Genomic DNA, 22017 nt, shown 5'->3' with positions numbered 1-22017 from the left:
AGCAAAACTATCTGAAAGAGTCCATTGTACCTTAGAGTCATCTCCTTTGCAGATATGTGAGCCCAAACTTCACAGGTCGCATTCATATATTTGAAAACTATGTCCCTCAAAAACTTTCTTCTGGTTCATTGTCAGTTGAAAAGTGCTCTGATTACAATTTCTAAAAGAAAGAAAAAAGAAAGAGGATTTTTCCTTAAAGAATGAGAAGAGGGGGAAAAAGTTAGAAGGAAAGGAAAAGTTATGGAAAGAACTTGCCCTATGTGCTTTGATTCTCTCTTTTCTATGCATTCATAAAATATATATTTAGTGCAGAATCTATGCAAACACTTGCTAATCACTGGAAAACAAAGACGGCAAAGCCGGTAATAGGGAGGAAGACTCTGCAATCAGAGTTCTGAATTGTTCTTTTCCAAGACTCTTAGTCAAGTTCTGTATGCTTGAGTCTTGTCTGGCTCTATGTTACTATGAAAGAGCATGACATTCTTATTTACATTTTGCAATTTCAATCTCTGGAATGGACTGACTTTCCTTTATGTCCATCTAAAGCCCAGGTCTCTTTCCAAGCATAAAACATCAAGCCTTCTCTATCTATTTCAACTTTCACCGAATTCTCTCTTCTGAATTCGTATACTTACATGTTTATAATCTAATATACACCTATATATGTGTGTGCATATTTTATTAATTATTTGAAATACCACCTATTTAAGCATCAAGAGTTAATGTTATTCACATTAATTTATGTGGATAGATAAGTTCCACATTTAATAATTACTTTTTGTGCATCTAGTATGCGATAATCAGAACATGTACTCACCAGACATAGGGAGTACAAGAAAGTCATGGTCTTTGCTTTCATGGAATTCATAGTATTAATTACATAATTAATTAAAGCAATAAGAATTATAGAGGAGATATACAGGGTGCTATAAGAGACTGCCACGGGGGATTCTAGTCAAGTGTGGGGCATCTGAGGAGGCTTTCCTGAAGTTATATTAAATTCAAGTAGGAGGATGAGGAATTAGCCAGGCAAATGTGTAAGAATCGTTTGAGCGAAGCAGGGCATCTGCTCTTTGATATCTACTTTATACATTTTGCTTTAGCAAGTTGTGCTTGAGATCTTAATCATTTATAAACAAGGAAGCTGAGGCAGAGATAATGCAAGATACTCAGTATAACATCGTAGGTAAGAGGTGAAGACAAGAATCAAAGTTCAGTCTTTCAGACACTAAAGTCCATCTCTTCATTTTAACACAGATAACTGCTCCTTAAATAAGGTTCTTATATTTTTATTCTTCAAAGCAATTTTTCTTTGAGTGTAGAGTCATTACCTAAGTTTGAAAAATCTATTTGACTCAGAAACATTGGCTCTGCAGTATGTAAATATAGTCTTAGTCCTTTAGCTATTGGGGGGAGGAGCTCCCCTTAATTCCCACAGAAGAGTTTAGTCTATTTTTTCTCCAGTGATTATCTGTACTTTGAGAGAGATTCCTCATTCTCCTTTCTCATTTTATCTGACAATTAACGAGATTATTTTCCTTGATTGTGTGAGAACTGAAGTGTCATTGAAACACACTACCAGGAAAATCCAAACATATATATGGAGATATATAGGGATATCTATATCTAGATGATGAATCGATAGATAGATAGATACCTACACACACATATATAAATATATATGTATATGATTTGCAAACCATAATTTGATTTTTGTTGTTATTGTTATTAATGTACAATTTCAGGCAATTTCCTAGTGAACACTTTGTCTTTAACCTTAAATCCTGTATTTTGCAAGATGTCTCCACAGTCACTAGAAAATTATGTATATAAAGGTTCACTGCATATGATTAGTGATTTAGAACTATTTCAAATGCACCTGTCTTATTATTCAATTGTGTTAATGCCATCAAATGTCTTTGTTATGTATAAGTTAGATACTATTTTAGAAGAATTTTATTACCACCTTTCCTTTGTTTTCTGAGTATAATTTATCATTACAAAAAAATTCAAAGAATAAAGTGCAGCATTACTTGTAATATTTCAGGGACATTAAACACTTCTGCCATATTACTGTATTTGAAGAGGCTCTTTGAAGCCTGCTGCTGAACTGTGGCAGAATCAGAATGCAGCAATTCCACTTGCTAAAAAATCCACTTATTGCATTGGAGTCACTGTATTTTGTGAGTTGTTTCTATTAAGCTGCTAAAAGTTTGCCTACATTTGCCAGTCTCATCAATTCCACTTGCATGTACACATTAGAATACATACTGAAACAGTGCTACAACTCATAAACCTCGGGTTATCACCCAGAAATCCTTTGAGGCCCCATTTATTGGGAATGTGATGGCCATGAGCAAATTAAGGATTTAGGGAAACATGATCAGACTGTGCCTTTATTTAAGAAGATAGAGGTGTAGGGAAGAAAAAAGAGCAGGAGAAAGACACATCTTGCTGGCTTTTGCTGCTGGTTCAGCTACTGACTTCCCTTGGTTAGTGGACTCACCTAAGTCCTCTCAACACACCGGCAAGAGCAGAAGCCTGTGTGGCCTTGAACATCAAGAAACCAGACAATCCTGTTAGACATGCCTATTATTGGTTATATTCTCTATCTTACTGTCACTTGTAACAGCTAGTCTGATTTATATGATGATGGAAGAATCACCCATGGTCTGAGGCACTGCAGACTGAACCCAAACAAGGCAACAAAGAGATTAATTAATTTCTCTTCTACTGAGACCGCAATAGTAGCACTCTTAGGTTACTCTGGTATTGGAGTAATATGATGGATGTTAGAGGTATTTTCTAATTTTGTGACCCAGGCCTGTGTATGTTTGGATCTAATGCCAGAGAATTCTCAGTGGAGCTTGTCTTTCCTTATATTCTGATGCTTGGGACCATGCACATGATGATCCCCCAATTTCTATTTGTCATAAACATGTTTTCTCTTGGCCATTCCCACCTGTACAAACAAAAGGTAGAGCTAAGGATGAGGTAAGTTGTCTGAGGACCTTGATCCCCAATGATTTAGAGTTCATTGTGGACACTCACCCTAGTTTATTACTGCCTTTATCTGGGGCAGTGTAGAGGGATTAAAAACCTGAAACCATTTTCCTATTCTTCTGTGAATTTTTTTCCCATCACAACCTCCTTGCCCAGATGACTTTGAGAATTCTAAATTATATCCAAGCATCTTTAAATATGTTCCAGATCTTTTTTTTAAATTTTTAAATGTTTATTTAGTTATGAGAAAGAGAAAGACAGAGAGATAGAAACAGAGTGTGAGCAGGGGAGGGGCAGAGGTAAGAAGACACAGAATCTGAAGCAAGCTCGAGGCTCTGAGCTGTCGTCACAGAGCCCGACGTGGGGCTCGAAGTCATGAACCACGAGATCGTGACCTGAGCCAAAGTCTGATGCTTAACTGACTGATCCAACCAGCACCTCTAGATCTTGATAATCAAGATTCATAAGCTTTTCTGTAGGCTCTTGGACAAACACAAAGAAACTACCATATTTGTAAAATCACACAAAAAAAGTGCTCTCCAATGCTTTGTTCCTGACAAACAATACAGATGACTTAAAAAAAATACCTTAATAGCTGACCCAAGCCAACAATATCCTTATCCTTCCTAATATACAAGTACAGAATTACTATATAACATTCTTCAAAGTTTGGGTAAGATTTGATATCCCACTCCTTTCCTACTTCAGCCTGTGGACTTCCTAAATCAGCTGAAAACCCCTTGAAATCAAAATGGACACTGAGAGGAAATGACCTTCAAGAAAATCAGTGCAAGAAATGATCCAGCCTGGGAGCAGAAGGCATCTTCCCATTATTGAACTTGGAAATAAAAATCACTTTTGGGGAGCCTGGGTGGTTCAGTCAGTCAGTTAAGTGTGGGACTCTTGATTTCGGCTCAGGTCATGATCTCATGGTTCTGAGATCGAGCCTCAGGTTGGGCTCTGTGCTGTCAGTGAGGATGTTTTGGGATTCTCCCTCTCTCCCTCTATCTGCCTCTCCCCCACCGCCTGCTCACACACAAGTGTGCTCTTTGTCTCAAAAATGAGCATTTTTTTTTAAATCAATTTTAGTGGCCTAGAAGGCTCAGTCAGTTGAGTTTCCGACTTTGGTGAACTTTCACCACATTTAAAGTGATGAGTTTATGACTTTCAAATACATTATAAATTTGCATTCCACCTCTTCTTTCTTTCTCCACCAATATCAAAGCAGTCTTGTGGGTTCTCTCCCTCATTCTTGTGTTTTATAACTACTTTAATCTCACGCAAACATATACACCTCCCCACTTAAATCAATATGCTGCATCTTGAACTTGAAATTCCAGGTGCTGCAATCTCCCACCCCGCTAGGAATCTGTCCCCACCAACATTTCTCATTTCACAATACATTATTATTTTTTTGGTTTAGCCAGGAAATGCAAAAGCAGTAAATTACCCCCATTAACTTGAAAAAAGTTAATGAAGCTTCTCAGTCTGTTTATTCAATCCATGGCTCTTGATTTCATCTTCAGATGCTGAAAAACAGAAAAAAAAATAGGCCCTACTTATACTTAGCACATTAAATGGCAACACGGAATTTTCCTTGCCACCAAAGCCATTTAAAAATATTCTGCAAACATATGGATATTTAAGGATATGGAAAGGAAAATATGGATATTTTCTACCAAGAAAATCTTGCTTTGAGGGACACAGCCTTTTCAATAGAACTCCTAAGTCCATTCTTGACACTATCCAAAGTCACCTGGACTCAATTCTAAGCAATTGCTTGAGTGAGATATTCATTTACGAGTCCCACCATCATATTCTGCACTCTCCCCCTGACACACACACCATAAGGTGGGAATAGAACAAAGGGCTGGAAGGATAGATTATTCCCTTTTACCTTCCTTTCTCACTGCATCGAAAGTAATTTTTGTCCGTAAAATGTTTACTGAGATATGTTGCAGACAAGGCAGAAAACTGGTTTATCTTTTACATAGGCTATTGAGGAAGTATGATCCTATTCAAGACATCACCCACATATATGTCTGGAACACATGATATGATTAGAATCACTTTATATTTGAATCTGGTAGAATAAACAAAGTTTTTTTTTTTTTTAAACTAAGGGCCACATTTTTACGATGGTGGGAGTTTATAGCTAAAATTGGCTTTTGTGTTTTATTTCTGTCTTATTCTTGAAATGTGTTTGACTGGAGTCTGATGACTGAAGCACCACATTTACATGACAGATGCAGGGTTTTCCATTTGTTTATTTAAAAAAAAAATAATCACATAGCCTGAAAGAAATAAACTAACTTAGTGCTGATTATAACAGTTTGGGAGACTTCTAGAAGCCATATGTTTTTAAAAAAATTACAGCTAAAATAAGTTCCTATCCATCCAAAGCCCATTCTCTTAAATGAACAAATAGATTGTAACTCATTTGACAATTTACGTTTATTTTATTTTATTTTTTTTTTATTTTTTAATATATGAAATTTACTGTCAAATTGGTTTCCATACAACACCCAGTGCTCATCCCAAAAGGTGCCCTCCTCAATACCCATCACCCACCCTCCCTCCCTCCCACCCCCCATCAACCCTCAGTTTGTTCTCAGTTTTTAACAGTCTCTTATGCTTTGGCTCTCTCCCACTCTAACCTCTTTTTTTTTTTTTTTTCCCTTCCCCTCCCCCATGGGTTTCTGTTACGTTTCTCAGGATCCACATAAGAGTGAAACCATATGGTATCTGTCTTTCTCTGTATGGCTTATTTCACTTAGCATCACACTCTCCAGTTCCATCCACGTTGCTACAAAAGGCCATATTTCATTCTTTCTCATTGCCACGTAGTATTCCATTGTAACCCAGTGAAGAAATGGGCAGAAAACATGAATAGACACTTCTCTAAAGAAGACATCCGGATGGCCAACAGGCACATGAAAAGATGTTCAACGTCGCTCCTCATCAGGGAAATACAAATCAAAACCACACTCAGATACCACCTCACGCCAGTCAGAGTGGCCAAAATGAAGAAATCAGGAGACTATAGATGCTGGAGAGGATGTGGAGAGACGGGAACCCTCTTGCACTGTTGGTGGGAATTTACGTTTATTTTAAATGAAAATGATCAGGGAGGATGGATTGTTGTGCTCTATACTGTTGTTTCCTTGTCTCTGTATGATTAAAATCATTTTTGTAAGAAAACATTATATAAGTTCCACCCAAGTTCACCTTACTTACAGCTCACTGACTCCATTATATATGTGTTCTCAAATCCTTTTATCTTGGCTTCAAATAAAGGCTCAATGTTTTTTTGTTTTTTTGTTTTTTGTTTTTTTTCCAGAGCCTATTAAGGGGAAAGAAGTGAAGCTTCCAGTTTCCCTAAAGGAAAAAGGTAATATTGTATATAATGAAATGTGAAAACACATTGATCTGCCTATTGCATATTCAGTTATTTGCAACAAAGCAATATATCATTTATTTTTCAGGCTTTTAAAACTATAACTTTCATACGCCCTTGTATATGTGTGAGCAAAGGAAAAAGGACTATTTTCTCTCTCAAAATTCTAAATTTTACTACGAAATAACAAAGACAAGAGTAACTATGTCAGAAATACTGTGAAAGCTTTTTAAAATGCATACGTTATTCTGACTCCACCAGTCTGTAGTGGAAAATCTGCATTTAGTAAATATCCCAAGGTGAATCTTAAAAAGAATAGCTATAGAAACCAAAGACTTAAGATAAAAACACTTAAAATTTCTCAGTGTTAGCTTGCCACTCTGTTAAGTTTGGATACAACCAAACTCTAAACAAATTTTATAGCTAGGAGGAACTTAGAGATAAACTATAGTCCAAAACCTTCATCTTATAGATAAATAAAAATGGAGTAGCCAAGAAACTTTTCAAAATTACTGTGATTTGCAATACAGGCAGCATTAGAAATCTGATCTAAAACAAACACCTCCAGCCTTCCCATTATGCTACAAAGTAATGTGGATTCTGATATGCACGAAGTTATGTCTCCTAAAACATAAGTAAATATGGTTAGTCCAATATAATATATTTAGTTTCTAATTAATCCCAGTACCTTCTATGGGCACGGTATCATACTCAGAATTTTCTAATATTTCTTATTGTCAAGATGAACATAAGTAAACCAGTGAGACCATGAAATTATACTGACCATACTGAATGTTAAAAATAGGTTAGAAATATACCTGAGGAGAAGATCTGCATGAACTATTGACCAATTAATGTACAGGGACTTAGTGATAAAAATCCAAACTTACTGGCAATATTTTATTTAAAAGAAAAAAAAAAACTTTTGGTAAACTTGTAACACATGTGTTGGAGTTGGGAGAGTTGTGGGTGAGCTGGGGGAGGGGAAAGCAGCCAAGGACATAGAGAAATGAAGGGCACATGGAGAGTCTTCATTAGTGAGTGTAGCAATGTATAGAAAAACACCCTTAAGTCATATTTTTCTAACTTTGCAATTAATTTTAAATTAAACGAAATTGCTACTTAATGAAACATAAGAGTACAACATGATTTTTGTTTCTCAGCCCATAGGCATACTTGATTTTTTTTTTAAGTATTTTAAAGCAACATGGATTTCAAATCTGTTAAGGCCTTTATATTTCACTTTAGAAATGTATTATCATACCTAAAACTTTATCTTCACTTATGATAGTAGTTATTTCAGTGCTATATACAACTTTATGCTATTCTGGTATAATATGTAAATCAGAATATTTTACCTTGCAAGAGAATTCTCACATGTAATGTTAAATGCCCAATAAATAGCAAAATGTTGCCACATTGTATTATAAATTGATTGCGAAGACTAATGGCATTCCTGTAGATTTACCTGAACACTAAATTATTTTAGAGAAACTAGATTTCTTTGGCATGATCTGATTGGTGGTTGGAGTGGACACTTACATAACAATCTAAGTTGAAATGATTTGATGCCATTAAGTAATTTAAGCATTCAAGGATGCTATTATTCCTTTGCCAATCTAACACAGAAATATTAAAAAAAAAAAAATGAGGAGGGGCACCTGGGTGGCTCAGTCGTTAAGCGTCTGACTTCAGCTCAGGTCATGATCTCGTGGTCCGTGAGTTCGAGCCCCGCGTCGGGCTCTGTGCTGACAGCTTAGAGCCTGAAGCCTGTTTCAGATTCTGTGTCTCTCTCTCTCTGACCCTCCCCCGTTCATGCTCTGTCTCTCTCTGTCTCAAAAATAAATAAACGTTAAAATTTTTTTTTTAAAAAATGAGGAAAAGACAGGCATATTTCAAATTTCCACATTTTTATTAAGGCTGTTCAGTTCAAAAATTTTTCCCTGGAAGAAATGCATGTGGAATGAATATATATATATATTCACACACAAAATAATTCAGATTTCCACCAAAATCACTTGATGTGCGTTTCAGTCTTTGATCACTGGACATACCTACTTAAGAGTTTCCTTTTTCTTTTCCTATCATTCCAGAATCCTTTTTCATCATCCCATGCCATATGGTCATTCTAAACACTAGCTAGTTCATGGTCATAGATAATGGTGGTGGAAAAGAAAGCATTTTGGAAAAGATAGATTTTTTTTAACATTCTGCCCTTATTTCATCAATGTTTATGTTATTGTACTATTTTCTCCCTAATTTTTAATGAGGAGTATGTATAGACAAGGAAGAGGGTGCATAAAAATTCAACTAAATGCAATCACCAGAACTTTATTTTATTTTATTTTATCAAAATATAATTGACACACAATACCTAGTTAGTTTCAGGTGTACATCCTAGTGATTCAATACTTTGATACATTATGAAATGATCCCTGAGAAGTCTAGTTACTTTTTGTCACAATGCAAAGTTATTACAAAACTATCGACTATATCCCCTGTGCTTTACACCACATTCCCATGATTTATTTATTTTATAACTAGAAGTTTGTACCTCTTAATCCTTTTCACCTATTTTGCCCTGCTCCCAACCTTTCCCCACCTCTGGTAATCAGGAAATTTGTTTCCTGTATCTATGAAACTATTTCTGTCTTGTTTGTTTGTTTGTTTGTTTTCTTTTTTAAAAAATTCCACATATAAGTGAAATTATATGGTATTTTTCTTTCTCTGTCTGACTTGTTTTACTTAGCATAATAACTTCTTGGCCCATATATGTTGTTGCAAATGGCAAGATTTCAATCTTTTTTATGACTCAGTATCCCATTGTGTATGTATGGTTAGAGTAGGATTTAAGACAAAAAGAGAACAAATCCAAACAGAAAAGATAAGCTTCATACTGGGAAAATGTATTACAATGCATATAATTAACAAAGGATGAATAAGCACATTATATTTTTTAAACCTACAGATTAATAAAAATAGAACAAACATACCTGAAATGTCAAATTTGTCTATGTTTATTCATTTTAAAAATTGCTAATTGAGCAAACAACCAAAAAATAAATTTATAATCACTGAAATGTGTGAGTAATATGGGTAATTTTTAATCGGGAATGACTAATATAATTAATTTCCATGATAGTAAAAGTCAAATAAATGAGAGAGAGAGAATAACTGGAATCTATCTCAAATATATGCAATTTTAAAAAATAGGATATTTATATAAACCTCATTTTAGTATTAGGATGATTCATATAAAATAATTTTGAGTAATCCTGGAAGGTTTTTATAGTCAGAATTCAACATCATGGACTTGTAGAAGATAGTAATACAATTCCAAATTACTTCAGCATACTGGAAGCCAGGTTCAACAGAAATGAATGTAAGGAATTCAATTTGGAACAAAATCAAATTGTATATACTTAAGAGAAAAACTGTACAAAATCAGCATACAGGAATTTTGCCTTAAAGAAACCCTCAAATGAATATGAATAAAGAATTCAGCTTTTACAATATGAATTATACTGTTAATAGTGACTATAATAACTCATATCACCATTGCTCTTTACTCTTTATTTCAAATGATTTTGATCCTCATGGCCTTGTATGGTGTGTAGTTGACAAAATATCATTCCTATTTTAAAAGTGTAACTTAACAAGATAAAAGGTGACTTATGAGCAAAATGATTTTGTCTTGGTTATTTTAGTAGAAAATATGTACTAAAGTGCTGTGGAATATGTGAACATGTAAAATATATTTTTTTCTATTTGCTCATTCTCCCTTCTGCGTTTTTAATTTTCTGACTTTTCTCCAGCCCTTTCATTATCTCCTTTTAAGCTTTCTTCATGAAGTTCAAAGTGATTGTCCTTATTTCAGAATATCATATTTGATTCCAAATATTCTTCATTGCACAGAAGACTCTTTTCTTTTCTTTTCTTTTCTTTTCTTTTCTTTTCTTTTAATAGTAAGGTAGGTCCTTGAAGGGGCGCCTTGATGCTTCCTTTACAGAAGCTTTGTAGTTACAAAGAATGACCACCATGAAATGAGAGTTCCTTTCTGAATCTATTTTTGGAAGAATGTTATTTTGTTCAAGCACAGCCCAGTGGGAGAACTGGTACATAGCAGTTGTGTTAGATCTGGATTAGCCCTTTAGGAAAAACTACTCCAGATGAAATACATAGTCTGAAGACATCTGCGTTTAAGGATTTCTACTTCCCATTAATCCTTTCTATAGAGATTCTGATTTTGTGTCCACCTGATTGGTTGTATATACTTGATCTCAACAAAACAAAATAAACAGTAAGTACAATCTTGGCTTATATCAGGCAAAGTCAGAAAGTTTTAGCTTGTCCATCCATCCATTTCTTTCACTTCAACTGCCATTTAACATTACATGATTTAACATGAAATCATAAAAATAGCAGAAAGCACCAATTTTCTTTTTTGTATACTTATTTTTTACCTTAGGGAGTAATAATCTTCAATTTCATGTTTTCATGGCAAAACACAGTTTTTTTTTTAATTTTAAAAAAATTTTTAATGTTTATTTTTATTTTTGAGAGAGACAGAATGCGAGTGGGTTAGGGGCAGAGAGATAGGGAGACACAGAATCCAAAGCAGTCTCCAGGCTCCGAGCTGTCAGCACAGAGCCCACTGCGGGGCTTGAACTCATGAGCTGTGAGATCATGACCTGAGCCGAAGTCTGGCGCTCAACCGACTGAGCCACCCAGGAGCCCCCAAAATACAGTTATAAGTTACCTCTGCCTCATTAAATTTGTAAGGTAGCTTCATGTGACATTGAAGAGAAATTTCAATCATTTAATTTGATATGAAAAAGTAAAAGCTTTCACGATAATTAAAATTGTTTAAACATCAAATCATAGACAAAAATAAAGTGGTCAGCTACTTAATTCTAAATTTTTGCCACACTCACGACTTTGCTGTCATATCTCTAATGATTCTTTTCTTGAAGAAATTTATAGATCATATTAAACAAACTCGAATATGTGGATTGTATAGAATAATATATTTAAAATAATAAATAAGGTTAAATTACTTAAATTATAGTATTTATAAAGCTTTACTGTAATAAATCCATATTTTATCATTTATATTAATGAAAGTAAAATTTTTTCAACAAATAGCAAAGTAACCGGTGAAAACAAATAAAGATCTTTACAGTAAATCTGAAAATGACTTTATTCTGCCACAGCTTTTATTGAATCATGGAAATCACTATGGAACCAAGAATATCTTGATTCATTTTCCAAGTCAGCATTTGTGATATTCACTTTTATTACAATTTTTAAACTGGTGTTTAATATGTGCAAGTCCCTAAAGGTGGTTTCATATTTGTTGTTGTTAGCAAGGCTTCAGTAGTTGTTGCAAATTAATATTGAAACAAAAAGTAAATTTAAAGAAATGACTCCAGGATAACGTCTCACATAAGACTCCAAACATTTAATTTTTGCTGACAAATTTTTTCATCACTTATAGTGGAATAGAAAGTAAAGAAAATACTTCCTAAAACTTGCTTTCATCTGCACTTTTCTTTTGTGTTTTTTCTCAACTAATGACTCTTCAAAATATTGCTCAAAAACATTTCTTGAGTCCTTGCTCTGGTTGACAAACTGACTGGTTGTTTGCTTTATAGGTGGTTTTGATGGGCACTGTGCTCAGTACTACAAACCCTAAGTGATGCAAGTCTCCAACTGCAGAATTAACTCAGAGGCAGACATACAAATACAAAATAAAATCCAGATGGGGGGAATCCTTTCACAATGTATACATATATCAAATTGCCGTGATGTACACTTTACATGTGTACCAATTTTATGTGTCAATTATACTGTAATAAAGCTGAAATAAAAATAAAATAAAATGGAGTAAAATAAAATAAAATCCACTGGAGAGGAGTGAAATAAGAAATAGGAATTACAGCCAATGCTATAAAACTATAGAGAAAAAGCAACTTTAAAGCAAAGAATACACATTTCATATTTAAACAGAGATACATTGCAATGTAAAATGTAAAAAGATGGAATGTGCCTTTATGTATAGCTCTTCCCTTCAGGACACTTGCCATTTAGCTTAAGAGTCAAAGAAAAACTTTTGTAAATGATGATGTATAGTGCATAATGGTATGCCACTAAGGACAGAACAGCCAACTTAATTTGTAAAAACTCTCTATGGCATAAAAATGTCTTAAGATGTAGCCTTTAGCTATTTTAAGTAAGTTACTAGCACTAGTCTTATGAGATGCCAGTTTTCTCATTAATGAAATTCTGCCACTATATTCCACAAATTCTGTGAATATTTTTAATGTTTATTTATTTTTGAGAGAGAGGAGGGGGAGGGAGAGAGACGGAGGGAGACACAGAATCCGAAGCAGGCTCCAGGCTCTAAGCTGTTAGCACAGAGCCCAGTGTGGGGCTCGAACTCATGAACTGCAAGATCATGCTGTGAGCTGAAGTCGGAAGCTTAACCAACTGAGCCACCCAGGTGCCCTTGAATTTTTAGTTACATAAGTGAATTTTATCTGTGTGTGTGTTTCCCCATTTTTGGGTAATCAAAAAAATTTGATTAGAATGATTTTAACATATAAGGAATTTGTTTAGGGCAACAAGGTGTTTCATTTTCCAGCCTCTAGACTAGAGGAAGGAAAGGTAGGGAAGTGTGTGAATACGTTTTGAATGAACTAGCCTACATCATTAGCCGCAACAGGCCATATGTGACTATGAATATTTCTCTTTAAAATATATGAATGTCATGATAAAATGAGAGTCTCCTGTGAGTACTACCAAGATTCTTCTGTAGTATTTTTTCACTTGAGAATACATCTTGAATTTTTTCATATTATATACAGAAAAGACAATGACAAGCCAAAAATTGGGTTTCAGCTTTCATAGAAGTCTAACAGAAGGTGTTGAATATAAAGGGGTAAATCACACAAATAAATGAACACCTATAAAACTGAGAGAAATGCTTTGATAGAAGGAACAAGGTGCTATAAGTATAGAAAAATATGACTTAACGATGCCTGGGTGGCTCAGTCAGTTAAGCGTCTCACTTCAGCTCAGGTCACGATCTCACAGCTCCTGAGTTTGAGCCCCACATCAAACTCTGTGCTGACAGCTCGGAGCCTGGAGCCTGCTTCAGATTCTGTGTCTCCCCCTCTCTCTGCTCCTCGTCTACTCTGTCTCTGTCTCTGTATCTCTCTCTCTTTCTCTCTCTCTCTCTCTCTCTCAAAAATGAAATAAACATTAAAAAAAAATCTGACTCAGGTTGGGGAATCAAGGAATACTTCCAAACCAAGCAAAATTCTATCTGAGATGTGAAGGATAAGTAGGAATTTTAACCAGAGAAAAAACTGAGAATAGGAGAGGCCAAGGAGTGAAGAGATATTTCAGCACATTCAAATTTCTTGTGATAAAGGACAGTCTTGCAGATGTGTAGAAAACATTAACAGGAGAAGTACAAAAACAAAACAAAGATAAGACATAAGCAGAACTTTGAAGGCCAGGAGTAGGCAAACTATATTTCATGGACCAAATCTAGAATGCTTGTATATTTTTAAATGGTTGAAAAAAATCAAAGGAAGAATAAAATTTGGGGGCACCTTAAACATATAAGAAATTCAAATCTCAGTATCTATAAATAGCATTTTATTAGAACACAAACACACTCATTTATGTTTTGTCTGTAGCAGTGTTTGTGCCATAAATAGCAGAGTTGAATATCTACACCAGAGATCAAATGGCCTGTAAAACTAAAATATTTACTCTCTGACATTTTACAGGAAAAGTTTACCAACCCCTGCTATAAGCCATATTAAGGTTTTTGGTATTTAGTCTAAGGGCAATGGATATACACAAAAGTATTTTTTACATGTTTGACCACAGAAGGGGAGAGAGTTGCTTTCTGTGATGGCCACTATGGCAGTGGGTTGGAGAAAAGCAGAATAGGATTCAAGAAGACAATTAAGATATAACTGATGGTATTAAGGTGAGAGATCATGGTACCTTGACCAGGACAGTTGCAGGTGAAATGGAGAGAAGAGGACATTTTTGGAAAATATTATACTTAATAAGATTTCTATTTTATACAGCTAAATGGTTGGTGACATCACTGAGATGGGACACCAGAAAAGGAGAAGCTTAGGATCAATCATAAGTGTGGCTAACAGCATGTTGAGTTTTAGCTGTTTATAGGACGCCCAAAAGAAATGTAGAGCTGGAAGCTGACTATCTAAGTGTGAGGTGCAGAAAAGGAATTTAGGTTGAAGATACACTTGTGAGATATGTTTGTCAGTGTATGGATTTTGAAGGTGTGGTCACACATGGATGAGTGATGGAAAGAATCAAGGTGAGATGAGTAAAGTTCTGAGGAAAGTTAGTAAAGAATACATTTAAAACTGCTACTTGAAGAACCCAGGACATTCTTTTTAGCATGAGTACAACTAGGTATCTTGAGGGCCAATACTAGTAATCTATCTGTCCTGCTTTTCATTTGCTAAAAGTTGGTATTTTGTGCATTTTCAGTTTCAGTTTATACGTCTTATCCCGAAGTTCCCAATGTTGGCTCTATAAACATTATTTAAATACTGAGACCTAGAGACCTGCAAGGAAAAGTTTGACAATCTGTTGAAGAAGTAGATATTATACAGTCTTCTTTTATGAAAAGAATCAAAACCAGTTGGTCTCAGAGAGTTGTCTCTAAGATCACTTTTTAGAATATGTTAATTCAACATGCGTCAGTTGGAACATAATCAGCGTTGCTATACTGCTACATTATCTGGGACCAAAAATATTCTGATGTTCAATGATTGACATTAAACTTCCAAAAAGTTCCAGTTTTAATGTTATTTATTGTTCTAATTCTCTAAACTGACGTTACAGGGATTTACTTTGTCTTTTGCAACTGATCATTCTAATAAGTGAATGCAACTAACATACATTTTAATTCACCATTCTGGAATTAAAGTTTTCCTAATAATACTGCAATTCACAAACGTCATCTTTGCTTATGACATTGCCATCTTCTAAGAAATATTATAATTTGCTGTATTATTGTTTTTAAAATCTAACAGTTGATCTAGAATACTTGATTTAATAATCAACATTAGCATTTTAATATTAGTGTAGTTTTTTCTAGGTTTTCCCATGCCTGGTTTCTGATTTAATTATTGACATGATTTATTTCTGCCTTGAGTTATTTTAGGAAGAAAATATTATACTATCATGTTAACAAGTGAAGAAATTGATGCACAAAGATTAAAGGATTATCTAAGGTTTCTATGCTGGATTAGCTACTTAGTATCAGACTTAAATGCACCTAAAAATAATCTTATTTTCCTTTGTTCTTCAATATTGGAATATATTAAAAAGACTTATCCTTACACGGTCTCAAGGTTGTTTTTTTCCCCATAACAAATTTTTGCATTTGGTAGGAATGGAGGAAAGTTATAGATAATTGTTGATTAAAAGAAGACCAGTCAGGGGGGCGCCTGAGTGGCTCAGTTCATTAAGTGCCAACTTCAGCTCAGGTCATGATCTCTCAGCTCATGGGTTCAAGACCTGCATTGGTCTCTGTGCTGACAGCATGGAGCCTGGAACCTGCTTCAGATTCTGTGCCTCCCTCTTTCTCTGCCCCTCCCTCACTCACACTCTGTCTCTCTCTCTCTCTCAAAAATAAATAAACATTAAAAAAATTTTTTGAGAGCAGTCAGATTCAAAAAATAAAGTGTTGATAGGTGCCTTTACAAATCCATGATGACTCACTTTCTGAAGAATTGTTTAAGTGAAAATTGAACTCGTAATTGTAGCTCTGTCACTCTAAGCAGAAACTTACAGACTAACATTTTTTCCTGTTGTGCCGATCATGCTAAAATGCCAAGTTGACAGAATGGAAAGGGGGTTATGTGTTGGCAAGAAAAGCAGTTAAGGTTTCAGGAATTTTCTGTATTATAATCACTGGCTTTACAAATTAATGTATCCAAGTGTTGTGAATTTTTATTTTCTCCCTCCAAAAAAATTAATGCTCAATGATAAATACAACTATATGCATGTGAAATATATAAACAATTATGGATGTAAAGCCCCAAGATTCCTTCTTTGGTATTCTTTCCGGTTAAGGTCTCATTAGAAGGGGCAAAGTAGCATAAGAAAATGAGTCACTGTCCCTTTGCACATCTACTTTTGTTGTCACTCATGCTACCTTATGAGAATGTTCTAATATGCCTCTCTCCTTGAGGATAATTTTTTTTAATGCTACCGTAAGTCTTTTTATTTTTCCTGTTCACTTTAAAAATGTTAAATGTATTGTTTTTCATATAAGGTCATGCATTATTTTTACATATTTGAATAAGATATAGGATGATCCATACTTAAACATGTGACCTTTTATTAACTTCATTGATTATTCTTGCTTCAAGTGAAAGAAAGTGAATGTTGGTGCCCAGAGAAACAGGGAAGAATCTCGTTAAAGAGGGACCCTCCCTTTGATAAGGAGAAACAAAATAATGTCTGCTTCCTTACCTGAGCAAATGATTGTTGCACAACTTTCTGAACCCATTGAACGGTTTAAAGTCAACTGGATCATTACCTAAAATACATTCAACCAACTATCCTGCCATCTTCAAGTAACATTACAGGACATTGTTCTGACTGTTCTTTGTGCAGCTGATAAGTGCAGCCTCTTCCAATTATTTCTTACTTATTTCAATGTGTACTCTTCACGATGGAAACTGCAAGAAGGAAAGAATAATGAGGCACACATAGGGAGGCCTAAAAGAAAGAGAAGATAAAGGCAGAGTGGCACTATCAGAAGCGTGGTACATCGGCTTAGCATATGTGAAAGACCAAGGATCGCAAAAACGAAATGATGACAGAATGAGGCAGGAAAAATGTATGTGTTTATTCTTTGCTGCGAAGAGAGAATGCCCTTGGGCTCATTTTGCATCTTTAGTGTCCACTCAGCAAACTTTCCTTGTGAGCATCAAACTCCTTGGGAATCTTGCCAAGGAAGGATTGCAGCATCAGGTCCTAGACACAAAGCTTTGAGTCACACATTAAGTGCTTGCATTACAAACTAGAACCATTTTAGAACTATGCCTACAGAAGCTTATAAAGCAAATTTTTTTTGACCTAATGGGAATGAGAGGCAAGAGAGAGAGACAAACACAGAGGCAGAGAGAATGTGTGTGTGTGTGTGTGTGTGTGTGTGTGTGCGTGTGCATCTGGGGGGGGCGGGTGTTTGTGTGTGTGCATACATGTTATGGAAAGAACACTGCTCATTAGCTTGAGACTCTAGCTTAGACTGGCTATAAACTAGTTAATTCACTTACTCTGGATAATTATTCCTGATTGGGGCAAATTAAATATAAAATCTGAAGATAATGTGTATCAGTGTTGAATGTGGGTGAGTCAGTTCTAATGGGCTTTTAGTAAGGCTTAGGTTAATGGAAGAGAGATTCCATTTCATATTTTGGCCTGAGCCACCTAAAAGCGAAGCTTATAGATTTGATTTTCCTGACATCTTGAAACCACATTTTTCTTTGTTTTGTATCAATAACAAATTTTGAATGTTGGTATAGTCTGGGGATATTTTAGATGCTGTGTTTCCAAAGATGAGCAAGACAAAAGTCTGTCCAAGAAAATCTTACAATATTTGAAAAAGAGGGTTGGAAAAGAGGAAATATAAAGTGGCCTCCAATGCTGCCTTAGACAAGGGATATCAGAGTTTTTTATCCAATCTATGGGTATCTGCTATTTAGATATTAGTATATGAGTGCTTGTAAAATGTTTATTCAATTATTTAATCTAATCTTAGCCACAAATACATCAGCTAATACAATTTTCCATTTCATAAGGTGAAAAAATTAAAATTTAGAATTTCAGATGCCCCATATTAAATCATTGATTAATAAAAAGGAAATAAATTTCAAAACAAGGGATTTTTTTTGTTTAGTCGGTTTGTGTGTCTGTTTTTCTCCAACTGCAGTACAAAATGATCTCTGCAAGTCCTTACTTTTATGAGGTTGCCTAATTACTTGAGAATACCATCACCTTGCCCCTTTATTATGAATGGAGGATTCCTCACTTTATAAACAAATATGATACAACTTTAGAAACTCAAGCAGGAAAAATAGAAGCATAGAGGATGTGTAATATTTCAAAACCATATGGACATGGTTAAAAAAGAAGAAGGAAAATATTAAATAGTCCATAGAATATTGAAGTAAAGAAATGTAGGCACAGATAAGATGAAAAGTCATGGAGGAGATGATGCCAGGTGTTGGTTCTCTACGTGACATCACCTAAACTTGGGACAGTTTCTTCTTTTGGAAGTCTGTAAACTGAAGAAGTTCCAAGTCAAACCTAAAGGTAGTCAGATTTTTTCTTTCTCACAATTGTATTTACCTGGGCTACAAAATAATGTGTCCACAGCAGATGAAATCAAATGCTACCTATCAAAACAGATGAAATGTGTGCAAAACAAGTCCTCTCGGGACATAAAGAAACATGAGTTCAGTCTGAATTTTCCCTAATCCCAAATTTTGAAGCCAAGCTACTTGAAATGACAGTAGTTCTCTGTCCCCTCCCATAAAGCATCAAGGAAACAACAAAATGTGAAAGTGCATGTGTGTGTGTGTGTGTGTGTGTGTGTGTTTTGCATATAATTTATTTTTTTATTGTTTATTTATTTATTTTTGAGAGAGAGAAAGCATGAACAGAGGAGGAGCAGAGACAGAGGGAGTCACGGCAGAAGCCAACACGGGCTCCATCCCACAAACCATGAGATCATGACCTGAGCCAAAATCAAGAGTCAAATGTTTAACTGACTGAGCCACCCAGGTGCCCTGGTTTTAAGTAATGTAATGAGAGCCATAGTACAGTCCTGTAAATGTGCATGTGTGCACACTAGTGGCAGATTTTCATTAGAAATTGCAAATGATTACTCAAATGATATAAAAAACATGGGTTTAGAAGAAATTTATGAACACTAACTTTTACTAAATACACAAAATTTTAATTGTTAATAAAATATATTTTATTTAGCAGTATGGTAGAAAAATATAAGAAACATAGTTTAAAATAGAAGAGAATAATGTGCGCTACTTGCATTGTATCTGATTCTGTTCTAAATGCCTCGCATGTAGTGTTCAGTTTAATTTTTACAGCATCCTTTTTTTAAATGTTTATTTATTTTTGAGAGGCAGAGAGAGAGCGGACGAGTAGGGGAGAGACAGAGAAAGGCGGTGTAGGGGGGGACAGAGGATCTCAAGAGGGTTCTGTGCTGATGGCATTAAGCCCGATGGGGGCTCAAAATCATGAACCATGATCACGACCTGAGCCGAAGTCAGATGCTCAAATGACTGAGCCACTAGGTGCCCCTACAGCATCCTTTTTTATTAATGTGACCATTGAAGCACTGAAAGTGACTTGCTCAGGTCACATAGACACCTGGGGTGGATCTGGGACACACCACTGGCAGTATGAGTTGTGTCCTTAGCCACCAGGTTTCCAGACTCCCTCAGACTAAAACTCACAAACAACTGACTGCTGAAGTTCTTCTGTATATTTTACAAAAATGGACTTGGTGACCTGCTTTTAAATGTAAAACCTTCCCATGCCATTAAATATGGAATACAACCACAGGAGTGTATCAGACAGCTATCAATTTTTTATCAATGCTCAATCTATTTAGTTTGACCAGCCTAATTTAGGAAGCTAATTTATACAACATGATTCAATGAGTGGTTGAAAAAAATAGCAACTTTAGTGGCTAAATGGTTTATGTCAACTAAATAATAAAAACTGTTAGTAATTTTTTTTGTCTACATAAAATACCCTAGGTAAATAGCAACCTACCTGTAAGATACGGAATGTGGCTTACTGTAATGTTTTTATGTATGAAATGTTTAAAAGCTTTTATTCTTTCTGTAGCAACAGTAATTATAGCTGTTTTCATTATAACTGCTTAAGGCTTTGAAGGTGGTCATAAAAAACAGTATTCAAAGACCAGTTTTGTCACTTATTAGGGAAAATGAACTTAGACAAATTATGGAGCCTTAGTATTGTTATCTGTAAAGTGGGTGTAATAGTAGTATGTATCTCGTAGAAGAGGCATGTGAGGATTATATAAGATAATTTCTTCATTTTTGCAACAAATATTTTGATCCTTATTCTGCACAAAACACTGATCTATGTGCTATGATTCAGCAGAGGAAATAATAACTCATCTCAGGACTCATGACGTTTATACTCTACTGGGGTTAGAGATCAAATAAACACAAATATTTCATATTACATAAATAAAATATAAATAATGCATATAATACACTTATTTAGTGAGTGCCATGAGGTAAATATCATTGGTTGACAAATCTGATTATGGTTATTATTTATTATACGTATCAGGCCGCTATGTACTAAAAAGCAAATGTGAAAATGATAACAAAATAAAGTGAAAAAAGAAAAATCAGTGATAGTCACCTTCTCCTTACAAAATATCTAAAATAGAGGCATTCTTAAAATAATGTCGATTCTTGGAATTTATATATTGTATAGATATCTTTCTTTTAATTTCATGAAAACAAAACAGAGACTCCTAAACAGAGTTGGTCTCCATGGCTGCCCTTCTCTGACTCAAGCACAAGCATGATGAAGTTTGGTTGGCCCGCTTTACTTGAGAACATAGTGTTGATGACATTGAAAAATCGTTAATGAAGCTCCCTTCCCCAGGCCCATCAGCAATTTACATTTCGTAAATGAAATCAACAGCCTGGAAAAGTCAGTGCTGCATATGAAATGACAGGCTGTCTGTCTCAACAACTCAGCGTGGGGATTTCTTGATTCCATGTTTCTGCAACGCTTGCATGTGGAGCCCAAAATGAAGGGCTCAAATGACAAATGTTTATGCAAATCAGGTATTTTATTATTATATGATAATAATCAGTGGTAAAAAAAAAATTTCAAACTGTAAAAATTGGATGAAAATAACAATTCTTATTCTGGCCTCCAGGTCCCAATCTCCAGCATTAACCGTTGTCATTAGCTTCTTGAAGTTTCTCAATGAAGCCCTTGGACTAAACTTAAATATAAATACATATATTCCTTATTATATATATATATATATATATATATATATACATATATATAGATGGATGTACATATATATAGATATATATACATATACATAGATATACATATATATACATTTGTCATTTTTATATGACTAGGAACAGGCATCCATTTGTGACTCAAAAATTAAAGACTTAACCTTCAGTAGTAATGCCATTTTCAAAATGCAGGCCCTGAGCTCTGAATTAGCAAGTAGCCTAATAAAGGAGATGCTCACCTTAGAAAATCCTTTGACAATAATCTCACATATCAACTCCTGCTTTGCATCTTCAAGGGTAAAGGCCCAATTTTGTAAGAAAAAAATGAAAATCACTATGCAATTTAAGTTTATGAGTACAATTTAAAATAATAAAGTGCTTTCCATACATCACTTATAATTCTCATTAATTTTACAACATTATTTTCTCCATTTTAGGAATGGCAAATTTGAGATTTAAGGTTTTAAGTAATGCCCAAGGTCACAAAACTTGAGC

General features: G+C 34.8%; 1 protein-coding gene and 1 long non-coding RNA gene across 2 annotated transcripts in view; one reads left to right on the top strand and one right to left on the bottom strand.

Moving 5' to 3' along the window:
* TRDN (triadin) overlaps positions 1–22017 on the top strand; it is a 393952-nt gene that overhangs the window by 290269 nt on the left and 81666 nt on the right. Inside the window, exon 24 of the mRNA XM_058735145.1 lies at positions 6344–6394. Coding sequence (XP_058591128.1) covers positions 6344–6394 — 51 coding nt within the window. The remainder of the gene's footprint in view (positions 1–6343; positions 6395–22017) is intronic.
* Positions 37–21838, bottom strand: LOC131514792 (uncharacterized). The gene is made up of 3 exons (XR_009263278.1): positions 21762–21838; positions 4454–4532; positions 37–160 (listed from the first exon to the last, which is right to left on the bottom strand). It is a non-coding gene; the product is annotated as an uncharacterized LOC131514792 (long non-coding RNA).

The sequence above is a fragment of the Neofelis nebulosa genome, chromosome 6, assembly GCF_028018385.1.
Source record: "Neofelis nebulosa isolate mNeoNeb1 chromosome 6, mNeoNeb1.pri, whole genome shotgun sequence".
NCBI lineage: Eukaryota > Metazoa > Chordata > Mammalia > Carnivora > Felidae > Neofelis > Neofelis nebulosa.
The sequence above is the reverse complement of the archived record's forward strand: the minus strand, read 5'-3'. Positions and strand labels throughout refer to the sequence as shown.